This window comes from Aplysia californica, unplaced genomic scaffold (assembly GCF_000002075.1).
Source record: "Aplysia californica isolate F4 #8 unplaced genomic scaffold, AplCal3.0 scaffold00153, whole genome shotgun sequence".
Taxonomy (NCBI): Eukaryota; Metazoa; Mollusca; class Gastropoda; order Aplysiida; family Aplysiidae; genus Aplysia; species Aplysia californica.
In genome coordinates, this window is record NW_004797423.1 from 1,162,614 (window position 1) to 1,174,639 (window position 12,026).

General features: G+C 38.7%; 1 protein-coding gene across 2 annotated transcripts in view; it reads right to left on the reverse strand.

Moving 5' to 3' along the window:
- The window catches only part of LOC101855943, a 28,193-nt gene that overhangs the window by 12,628 nt on the left and 3,539 nt on the right, over positions 1 to 12,026 (reverse strand). Inside the window, exons 1-6 of one of the 2 annotated variants that reach the window (XM_005097392.3) lie at positions 10,650 to 11,187; positions 9,706 to 9,904; positions 7,261 to 7,323; positions 5,221 to 5,280; positions 4,495 to 4,538; positions 1,158 to 1,245 (exon numbers count right to left, since the gene is read on the reverse strand). In XM_005097392.3, the coding sequence (XP_005097449.1) occupies positions 1,158 to 1,245; positions 4,495 to 4,538; positions 5,221 to 5,280; positions 7,261 to 7,323; positions 9,706 to 9,904; positions 10,650 to 10,847 (652 nt within the window). In that variant the 5' untranslated portion in view covers positions 10,848 to 11,187. Of the gene's footprint in view, positions 1 to 1,157; positions 1,246 to 4,494; positions 4,539 to 5,220; positions 5,281 to 7,260; positions 7,324 to 9,705; positions 9,905 to 10,649; positions 11,188 to 12,026 lie in introns of those variants that run through there. The other variant, XM_005097393.3, reaches the window with a different exon arrangement.

The window sequence follows — 12,026 nt, forward strand, 5'->3', positions numbered from 1 at the left end:
TCAGCAGAGGAGCTCCATCCCATGTTGGGTATGGTGAAGAGAACATACAATTGAACAACTCAAAGACATCTCTGAATGCACCTCATTTTTCAATAAGGATCAAATTGTGAATAATTAACCAGTTGCAAATGACATCAGACAAACCTGCTCTAAGTGCTACCTGTCTAAGATAATCATCAGTACAAATTAACACTTGCCACTTCCCCCTTTGCATTTTTTCTACATTATAAGGACACTGTCCAAGACAATCACTTTTCTCCTCCAAAATGGATAGCCACCTTGAATAAGTTCAACTGCAGTTCCTTGTTACTGTAGAATCAGAATCATCAATAACCAGCCATTTTCTCCTTTCACCTCCTTTTCTGCTCTCTAATCATGTTCTGTTGTCTGCTTTCGTCTCTACTTTCTGTCTCCCTCCACCACCACTCCTTTGCCCCCTCCTCTGGGTTCCTGACTCTGTATGCTGCCTTTCTACTGCTACTCCTTGACTCCTTCTTACTGTTGCCTTTCAGCTACACCCCTGATCTTACAGCAGGTAAGATCTACCACCTAGCCTTCTTGGTTAAGAGTGAAGACATCTCAGAGGTTCTGTGTGCATGATGCGCATGCAAAAGATCCCTTGGTGGTCCTAAAATCGATAAGAGTAGGCTTCGGCTGTCACCTGGGCAAAAATCAAAACTAAGCACTACCAAACAGAAAATGCTTAACCCCTTCATGACACAGGGTCATTTCTTGCTTCACTGAGCACAGTTTTGGATCCTAAGCGACACAGGGTTATGCTTGATTTAGTGGTCAGTTTCCTTAAATTAGACCCAGTTTTCAAATACTACTAGATCTAACTATTATTAGGTAAAAGGGAAAGGTTTCTGTGTATGGAATTTTACGAAATGGACCTAATAGAAGCAGTATACAGAATACAACTAATGAAGAACGGCATACGTCATCATGGTCCTTGTGCTGCACAAGGCATGACGAACATCGTGCGTCACAGCAGCATCTTGGCTCGTTTGCCGTGTGAGAAAAAATGATGTAAGGCGTATGTCATATAGGTCATGAAGGGGTTAAGTGTCCCGTTCGTTCAAATAACCTTATGCAGCTGCGAGTACCGTAAAACACTTTCCTAAAAAAAAAAAAAGAAAGAAAGGAAATTAGCCTACCTCTTGGCAGTGAGCTTTCCAAAGACGTTCCACTAGTGATGCCGTTTTCCAGCAATCTGATTTTTCTCCGGTATTCTCCATGAAGATTCTGTAAACATAATAAAAATTGAAAATATTTTTGTCTACATCTTTCTGTAGGGAAGCCATACCCCTTTCAACCTAAAGTGTTCCTGACAGAGAAGGTAAAAAACAGAAATGTCACAGGGTTGTCTGTAACAGAAACTTAAAATGTGCGAAGTTGCATATAGAAGCATAAAGACGTATAATAAACACAACTAATTTATGGAGTAAAACAGAAAAAAAAAGCAGGGAATAACAGCCATGATGGGGACATAAAATGTGTGTGTGTGTGTGTGTGTGTGTGTGTGTGCGTGTGTGAGTGTGTGTGTGTGTGTGTGTGTGTGTGTGTGTGTGTGTGTGTGTGTGTGTGTGTGTGTGCGTGCGTGTGTGTGTGTGCGAGTGCGTGTGTGTGTATGTGTGTGAGTGCGCGCGTGTATGTGTGCGTGTGCATGGTATCCAATACAACCTGAGCATACTAAGCAGTAAACAGAGATACCGAAAAAATAAGTTCTTTTGGTTCTATAAACGCATTACTATGGATGATGGATGATGTAATGGATGCTATTTCTTAGTCATTTTCACACTGGATGCTCACACACTTAATGCATCTATCTCTGAACAGGATAGTATGTTTGTTTGAGTAGGTGTTTTACGGCATTATCGACTCAGTTTTGGTCATTACCAGAATAGAAAACTACACCCACTGGGACTTACCAAGTTGAGACACACTTTTTTTAAAGTAGCTGTGTTTACCCCCTCCCCCCCCCCCAAAAAGGGCTGGGCTCATCAAAGACCTCTTATTTTCCAGGAAGAATGAAAACAACCAAAAACACACTATTCCCCCCCTTCCATCCAAAACAATGTAGATAATTAAGGATGTGAGCTTCTGACCCTGCCTATTAGGGCCAACCTGGGCTGAGAGGGATGCAATATCCTAACAGAAATACAAAGATACATGATAAAAATGTACTCCCCGCTCAGGTATCACACTCAGGTCTGTTATGTGTGACAGTGAAGTGCAAAACCACTACACCACAGATGCCTGTAACAGACCTCAATAAAACCTACTGCTGATGGGGTACCCAACCCAAATGCTGACTCGTCATTGTTCTCATGGCACAGAATATGAAGGGGATCTCTGCCGTCGTAAGGGAAAACGACGAATGGTCAAAATTTTTCGATTTTGTTATTCTTATATATTTCATAGGAATATTTAATTCTACATCTTTTGGTGTAACAATTTTTGTCATATCCTAATCCGTTGTTGCGTAATTGAGAGTTCGTCGTTTTCCCGTACACTGGCGAGCTCGTAGCCAGGGCTCAGTGTAAGGGAGAATGACGAATGTTCGATCGGTCAAGGATATTGTTGCGTCAGTACAAACATACCAAGTTTTTTGCAAACAAATACACTACCACCCCCTCCCCCGGAGTAGAATCGACCAGGGTTATAAGAATGTATCACTTAGTGTGTCTTTCTGTCTGTCTTCACGTATTAGGCCTACGTTGATGGTGTGAATTGACAAGAGAAGGTGGGAGAGAGGGGAAAACGGATGGGAACAGGGGGAAAGGGGTGGGGATGGGAGGGTCAAAAAAGTATTTAGGGAGAAATTTATTAGCACTGCATATTAGTGTCTGCCAGATGTTCACAGACTAACGTCATGTTAGTTTGCTGTCCAGTCATTTGACATCCCAAATCCCAACGATGGTTATAGCGCTGCAATTTGTCTAGCACGTGTCACTGGTCGACATCATTATAGAATTACCAAGCAATTAATGACACTGCGTTATGAGAGTAAATTTCTTTGTCGAACTTAAAAAGTGGATGTATTGTGGCGACACTTAGTCTTGCTTTACAATTTTTTATGACTTGATGGACGTTACGATCGAGTATAATAATGTCTTGTAGATTCGAACTGTCCTTGTCGATCTCTACTTTGTGGTATGTTTTCCGATCCGATCAACTGATTCCTTTATTAAATACAAAGCGTCGCATTACCTGTCCTGAAAGCTTTTGTGAAACAGTCTTGTTAGATTGTTACACTTTGCAATGATCTGATCGTATTATTGACATTGTAACATTGTTGGTCCCTTTGGTCGTGCAGGGAAAATTTTGCAATTAGCGAAAATAAAAGTAAAACTTGCTTCTGAAGAGAATGCAATAGAGAGATGTCATGGAGACCAAACTTTGGTTCTGAATGGGACAGTTTTAAATCAAGCTGTTGAAAATGTGTGCACATCTGATTTGTACACTGACTGTGTAGTATTTAACCAAGCGAGTAAGGGAAACGAAGGACGTTTACCGAGTTACAGTTGGGATATAACAAACACCTCACTTTATACGTAAAATAGCTAGTTTGTATACATCTTATTTTTATTTGTAGTAACCAGTACAGTCATCACTGTCAATAATGCGTCACAACTGACCATCGCCTACGTCCATAAACGTTCACGAGTGTAAAGGAGAACGACGAACCGTACCATTTGTCGTTTTTGCTTACATCGCAAGGCTCACCTGCGGGTGCACAATGTAAGGGAGAACGACGAATGTTGAATAACTTTGCTACTTTTTAACCTAAACCATTCAAACTTTAGAAACTGCTTTATGAACGCCTCAATCAGATATCTGGTGAATTACAGCTTAAAAGAGTGAAAAATAGAAGAGTTATAAAGTGAAAACTGTTTTTGCCTCTCCTGAAAAATTTGCCTCGCTACCTGCGCAGGACCATTCGTCGTTTTCCCTTACGACGGCAGATCTGTCCTCATAGTGTGGCCCTCCAAACAAACAAAATAAAAAAACAAACCCACCCCCCCATATACCTCCCCTCCTCTTAAAAAAAACCCAAAACAAAAAAAACCAAAAAAAACAACAACCAGCAAACAAACCCCAACAACAATAAAAATTTAAAAAATGAAAAGAATAAAACCAACAGCCACCTTTCCTACTGTCCGTGCCAAAGTTGAGAATAATCTTAAACAAATAGAATTTTGTATCTTGAAATACAGTAGCCACTGTTTGAGCCCCCTCCCCCCCACTGTCAAGGAGAAAAGTGGTTGTCTTAGACAGAAGAACATCTTGGACGTGGTCACTAATATAGAAAATAGAGCAAAATATAAAAAAAAGGGGGGGGGGGAGAGGAGAGAGAAGTGGTCATTGATACAGGTGACTGTCTTCCAGACAGGTGACAACAGTGCATGTCTCAACTGCAGCATAGACTTCTAAAAAAGAGACATACACAAGCAAACAAAGATTGTGGTTACCAAAAGGGCCCATACTGACCTCAAAGTACCTTTGGTGGGACAGCATGCTTTCCTTCATATGTTCTGAAAAAAAACAAATTGAAAATTGACAAGCCAGAGAACAAGAGCACTGCCAGAAGAACAGAAAAAAAATACCTTAAAGTAACCATTTTGTCCTAACAAAATCTGGATAAAAATTCATATTCTACAAGGCACTATTATTTCAAGCAGTGATATCTTATCAAAGTAGTGCTTTCGGTGAATGGCACCCACAACAACGCTGTACTGTGGTGCTGATTGCAAAAAAAAAATCCTCAACTTGCAACTCATCCTAACTCCCATAAACTCTATAACCCCAAGAGGATGATGGGAGTCTCCAAATAAAACTCGCCCCGTCCCAGAGTAGACATTCCAAATAATTCTGAGTGTTAAAGAATTAGAATTTAACAGCAACCAACAAGAATCAACCTCATTTGCTTGATCTTTCAAATATTGAAATATTACACTCAGTCTGCTTGCTTATTATCTTTTCACTAGTTTTAATCCTACAAGAGAGCATCATTGGATTAAACAAGTGCTGTTTTGTAAGGTCGAAATTGTTTAAGGCAGCCACCCTTTGTCAAAGAGAAAAGTGGTTATCATAAACAGGTGGATCTCTTAGACAGTGCCATTGTCACATTTTAAAAAACACAAGTGTGGAAGTGGTCATTTTTACGAGTGATTGTCTTAGACAGGTGACTGTTTGAGCAGGTTCGACTGTACTTACTTTTCAGAATATCTTCAAAGGCGCTTGACTTGCGACCAAATGTAGGCTGGTCAGCTGGACCTATGCATGCATGATAGAAAACGTTGGGAGATTGTTGTTGAAACTACATTCAGTATTTTGGGGTTTTTTTCACCATATTTTTAGGCAAGTAAGCACATCACTTTGGGAAGAGTAAAGGTGATACTTTGTTAAGTTGTTAAGTTTAGTACGAGTTTTTTGGTGCTTGCAACTGCATAAGGTCATATGAGCGTGCGAAACACAAGTTGGTTGCATTCACAGCATGGCTTGATTTTGGTCAATATTTCAATTAAAATGTTAAAAATTCGTGGTACAAAAGACTCTGATTTAAAATAACATTTTAAATAACATTAAACTAATATTATCTACAATTTTTTGTAATGGCCAATGGCCTTTTATTAAATCGAGAATTCTGTTGGGATCAACTATGGAGAACAGATCTTGCAATTTTTTGCATTTGAAATACTTCTTTCGGGTCTCTCCAAAGTTTGGACATTCTGTTAAATGTGTCTAATGGTGAAATCAGTGTCGCATCCAATACAGAATGGTTTCTCATCTCCCTGCAGGAGGTACTTATGTGTCAGGGACGTGTGTCCGATACATAATCGAGTAAAAATGACTTCGTCTCTTCTGGAGAGACCCGAAGGCTTTTGAGGACCCAGTTTGCATTTGACATTGTGAAGTTTATTGTTAGTTAATTCCAATGTGTCTCCCACAGACTGGAGGCAGGTGCTACTATGTGCAGCAAGCTGTAGCGTTTGTGATCACCACAAGTTGCTTGTTATCATTTTGATTATTTTTCTCTCTTCGTCCTTGGATGTTCAAGATGGATGAACTATTATTATCATCTTTTTCATCTTGGCAAAATGTTTAAGGTACTGACTTAAGAGATGAAGCTTGACATTCTTTATTGACTTTCTCTAAGCATGTCACAGCAATGAAAACATAATGATAACTGTCACACACAAATTCAGCAGAGACTACAATTTTTCAGGGACATCAGAACATGGACACAGACATCGTTAACAAAATTGACTTAACCTTCAGACTATAAACACATTGTGGGCTGAGGGTAGTATTAGTGACCACATCCATTCTGGCTCAAAGGTCAAAAATAGCATAATGGAAGCATTCAGAGGATATAGAATTATGTCTGTAAATATCAAATCAATCTGTCTTGTTGTTTTGCCACAATTGCAATTCCCAATGTTCTTTCCCTAAAAATCCAATGACCTCAAAACAGAGAATGTGGACATAATCACCCCTATCCCTCAGCCGCCAAAATGGAGATATGACATAATGTACCTAACTAGTACAATTTTACTGAAGTTTTCAAAAATACAAATCCAAGTAAAGGGCTATTAATACCGGAGCTTTTTTAAAGTGACATTTAAAAATAAAAATTTGTTATTATTTCTTGTTGTTGAGAAATAGGTCTAAAAATAATGACCGATATCAAATACAGCAGCAGTAAGCCTGACCAATACAAATATAAAATCAAAATCAGTAGGACTACTTAATATTCATCCGATGGATTATGGAAAATAAGCCTAACATTTTCATTTGCAGGAAGGCTGAACAGTCACAGACTTCTGATGTCTTTAAAGAAGAATCAATGAGCTGGAAGGTGTAATTTTTAACCTGATTGAAAAAGTAAAATCTTAAAGGAAAGGAGCCCTCATTCTAGTAGGGACAAAAATAAGTGTTTTGTTTAGTTTCTATTTTAGTAAGAAATTCAACGTACTCTGAAACAAAAATCAGCAGTGTTAAGCAGAAGTATCATTGGGGTGACTATATCAACTCTTATTTCAAAATATTCATATTTTGAGGGTAGGTCCTACGTCTGTTCTTTCCCTCTGTTGTTTCTGTCTATGTGGGTGGTTGGAGGACGCCTCTGATAGATCCTACTTCACTGCTTCTGTTCTTTCCTTCTGTTGTTTCTATCTTATCCGTCTTGCTTCTTCCCTTCACTATATGACTGTTATTGTTTCGATGTGCTTACAGGAAATTGGAATAACTTACCATTTCCAAAGATTTTGGTGTAGTACTCTTCCTCTGCTTTGTCTCGCTCAGATAACACAACATCTGGTGAAATTAATTTGTAATCATCTGTATATCATTTGGAGGGATGCACAAATCAACACCCATTTGCTTTTAACATCTCAAATTTGAGTATGCAGATTTTCAGTGGGATATATTGAAGGTGTTGAAAGCAAACAGGACTAGTTAGAGACAGACAAAATTGGGGGGGGGGGGGAGGTGGGGGGTTATCCAATAACAGGTAATTTTGCCCTAAAAGAGAGCCCCTTAAAAAAAATTGCTAAAAGAGGCCATTAATATTAGGAATTGAGAGACCTAACTACAGTATATTACAATGTTGTAAAAGTGTAATACCCTTAAATTATAATTAACAATCTTTTGGGATTCCTGTTAACTTTTCTCCATGCAGCTTTCAGTCAGTACAGAACAGTACAGTGGACACTCACATTTTCTTAAAACTGGTATTGGAAAGCAATGACTCAGTTCTTGAGTAATTTATAACAATATACAGCAATTAAAACCTATAATTTTATAAATTCTTAAGCTTAAGATCATAAAAGTTTGCACTACGTCATGTTGTAACTAATAGTGAATGCTACCTTTGTTTAAATTTTGAGGTCTGAAGAGAGTGTGGTTTCTTCTAAAAAGTAATAAAAAGATCAAAGGTCCAGAATTATTATAAATATGTGTCACGACGTGGTGGAATCAGGCTCTCGTCAATTTTTGGGCATGTAGAGTTATTGGTGCAATCTTAAGCTTGTTCATTTGTCTTGCATTGGATGAAAAAATATCCATTTATCCTTAATAGAAGTCGAGATATTTGCGAATAAAGGAGCGGAGGTGGGGGTCACCTGGTTTCAGAGGTAAAATTAGCGAAAAAATGGCTGCCAAAGTTTGGCGACTTCCGAAGGTTGAGTGTCCTTTAAAACTGGAAATTTACATTTTTCTTGCCTTTAATGAACGTTTTTCGGTATCATCCACACAGAAATACGTTTATAAAAGGACATAATAGGTGTTCAGCCAAATAAAAAAAAGAAAAGAAAATTTGAAAAAAAAATGACAAACGCCCCCCAAAAGGCTGGTTTCTTTGATTTCACAGTTTTGACTAGCGCCTGATTTCACCACGCTGCCTCACATATATTTCGATAACTGGAACAAGGAAAGAAGCAAAAAGTTATTTTTCAGTTTCGAGTGTGTGAAATAAGACTTTTTCTAAGTTGGCTACTAAATAAACTATGAATGTAGGTTATAAGCCCATCACCTACACAAAGTTATTGGCCTCTGTGCTTGTTTGTTTCAGTAGGTGTTTTGTAGCACTATAGATTAAGTTTTGGTCATGTAAGTGCCACAAACATTTCTCAGTTGCAAATCTATTTATGTATTAAAAGGACAGACAGATATTTATAAAAATCTTTGTACATAAGGTAAAAAGGCTTGCTTCCACTCACATGTATTTACAAATATCAATTGTAGGTGGCCATTGACAAAGTGATATCCCAAAAAAATTAACAACAGACAAGACGTACTGCTTTAGAGAGATAGTGTAACAAGTACCATATTGAATTGTAAAGCCAAATAGGCCTATGTGAGGCAGCATGGTGAAATCAGGCGCTCCTTAAAATAATGAAAGTGAAGAAAGTGGCATTTTCCCTCTGGTTTGGCAATTCTTACTACTGAATTTTTGTTTTTTTGACTCAACACTTTTCATGTCCAGTAAAGAACATATTTCGGTGTGGATTTTACTGAAAAACATTGATTAAAGGCACAAAAGTTGTAAATTTTCAGTTTCCGCATACTCTCTCGCTTAGATAAAGATTCTAGATAACTAAACTTTGGCAGCCATCTCGCTAATATTACCTCTGAAACCAGATGACCCCCATCTCCTTCAATCACAAATATCTCGACTTATATCGAAGACAAATGGATAATTTTTTCATCGAAAGCAAGACAAAATGAACATGCTTTAATAAGATGACACCTTTTACTCAATAACTCCACATGCACGAAAATTTGACGAGCGTCTGATTCCAGCACGTCGAGACACATATATGGTCGCTTTTAAGCACAAAGGGGGCTATCCCGAAAAATGCTGTTTTGAGAAAATCGAAGGTAAAGTTTTTGGACCTTTGTTCAGTTTCTTAAAAGACAAGGAGAGTTTTTCTCTATAACTAAACAAATACACACCAATGAAACCAAACTTCTCATACATAGCGCAGAGCAATGCCCACTTTTGGTGTATGTCGAGATTTCTGGAAACCCCCGAAATCTGGGTTAGCCCGCTAGCTGGTCCTTAAAAGCAACCATGTTCTTCAAAGTACTGTAGCCTTCACGTGTAGGCCTATTCCTTTGTAGTTAAACTGGTACTGTCAACAGTGTCCATAATTGTACAGTTACTTTATAACGGCCACGGTGGCAATGAGAACTTACCGACAAGTCCATCAAACTGAACATCGAAATAGAACTGCCCTGAATTAAGAGAGCTGTTACAACAAGGGCATGTATGATTCCGACTGACCCACTCGGTGATGCATCGCGTGCAGTAGCGATGGCCGCAAGGTGTCAGCACGGCACCTCTAATGGCACTCAAGCAGATGGAGCACTGGATATGTTCCTCAATGGTGGAGTACTGAAAACAAAAAAGGAGTTGACTGCAATAAAAACACTAGCTGCTAACAAGTTAATAGCTCATATGCATGCCAACCTGAGCGATTATCACTCTAGAGTGGAAGATTTGGTAATTTTGGAGGGGTGGGAATCACCTTCTATGGGCAGTGACAGCGAGTATTACTTGACACCTTGCTTGGAAATACAGCGTACGTGGAACTTAAACTTGAACTGAACACAGTTCTAATCTGAAAACAGGTAAACTGAGAGAAATTGAATTCCCCCTGCCCCCCATATTTGAGCAATTTCTTTAAACCAAAATATTACCAAAACCAAAGAAAATCCTGCACTCCCGCCGATTTCAGTCTTTATAAAACGGACTCCCCTACAGATAGGGTGGGCAGTAAAAAATGAGGTTTCTGAAGAAGAAAAGAATTCAATGTTTGAGCAAGGTGACAGATTATAGATCTAGATCTAGATCTAGATTTCTAGATACATGATAGATTAGATCTAATCTAGATCTAGATCTAGATGATCTAAGCCGTTAGTCTAAGCACAGCGAAAATAAACGGTAAGATTCAGCAGTGATCAGAAAGTTAGGGATGAGATGGTAAAGCACCAGGGGGGGGGGGGGGGGCAAACAAAAAAAAGGAGAGATGTGCTCTAGCAAGGGGCCTAGCTAGAATCTAAAACTAGATCTAGATAGATCTAGATCTAGATCTAGAATAGATTCTAGAAAGACGAAATTTTAACGATCACAAACTCACGGGTATATGAAGTTTACACCCCTCGATGTCAATATCCGTAGATCTAGATCTACTTGTTGACATTATCATGTTGCTAGCCGTGTTTCGGTACCGTGGTACGGTGGAAGGGTACGAAGCTATTAGGCCTAGGCCTGATGAATTCAGCAGTTTATCGTTATAACAAACGACACAAGTCGAGTGAATCAGACAATAATTCATCCAACACACTAGCCTGTAGGCTAGGCCCAGTCTGGTGTTGAAGTGACTTATTAGGGCCTATACTCATACTCCCTGTCGTCAGGCTTCCCTGATCATTCGCGTAATTTCACCAACTGATGATCATTTGTAGCGCAGATCCGATGGACCGCAGGCGCAGTTCACAACACAATATTTTGACACCAAAAACGATAAACACTAGATCTAACTCTACTTTGCTAAAACACCAGTATCACAGCTAGATCTAGATCTAGATCTAGATCTAGAAGTCTTTAACGTCTGTATCTATTTGGCAGCTTTTGGCTGAGAATTGAGAAAGCTGCTAATTTTAGGTTAGAAGGCTAGTTTTCTTTTCTCAATTTAGTAACATGAAAACCCGTCCAGCTCAGTCCCCATTGGCCAATCGGGCCCCTGAAAGAGGGTGCTTTTCAACGACCTATAGATCTAATAGTGTTGATCGAAAGAGCACTCGTCCATTGGTTAGAGAAATAAAAATAAATTGTGTTTTGGAGGAAATGAAAAGCCCCCCCCCCCCCCCCCCAATCAACCATTACTGATTGTTATCGTCAGTTTTGCTATAGGATGATTATATACTATATATTATAACAGCTCTTTTAAGAACGAAGTGGGCATAGAAAATAGAAATATTGATAGAGAACCAACACGACACACACACATATTAGCTCCACACATAATAACATATATACAGCTCTTTTAATAGAAAACGAAGTGGGCATAGAAAATAGAAATTAATATTAATAGAGTCTACACACATACATATTATATAATATATATATATATATATATATATATATATATATATATATATTTGTGTGTGTGTGTGTGTGTTTGTGTGTGTGTGTGTGTTTGTTTGTGTGTGTGTGTGTGTGTGTGTGTGTGTGTGTGTGTGTGTGTGTGTGTGTGTGTGTTTGTGCATAGCACTCATTTCATTGACAGGGACAATTTTAAGGCACTGGAGAAATAATATTATAACATATAAAAGTGATATGTGCGAACTAAGGGCTAAGGGAACGTGAAAAGAGAAACATCTCGAAATGGATAAAAATAAATGGGCTTGACTTGGAGCCGGGACGTCGCTTAATTTGTCCAAACCGGAGGAGGGAATATATTATACTGACTGATGTGCTCTGAGCAAAGTACAAAAGTTGTCCTGTTTGGACC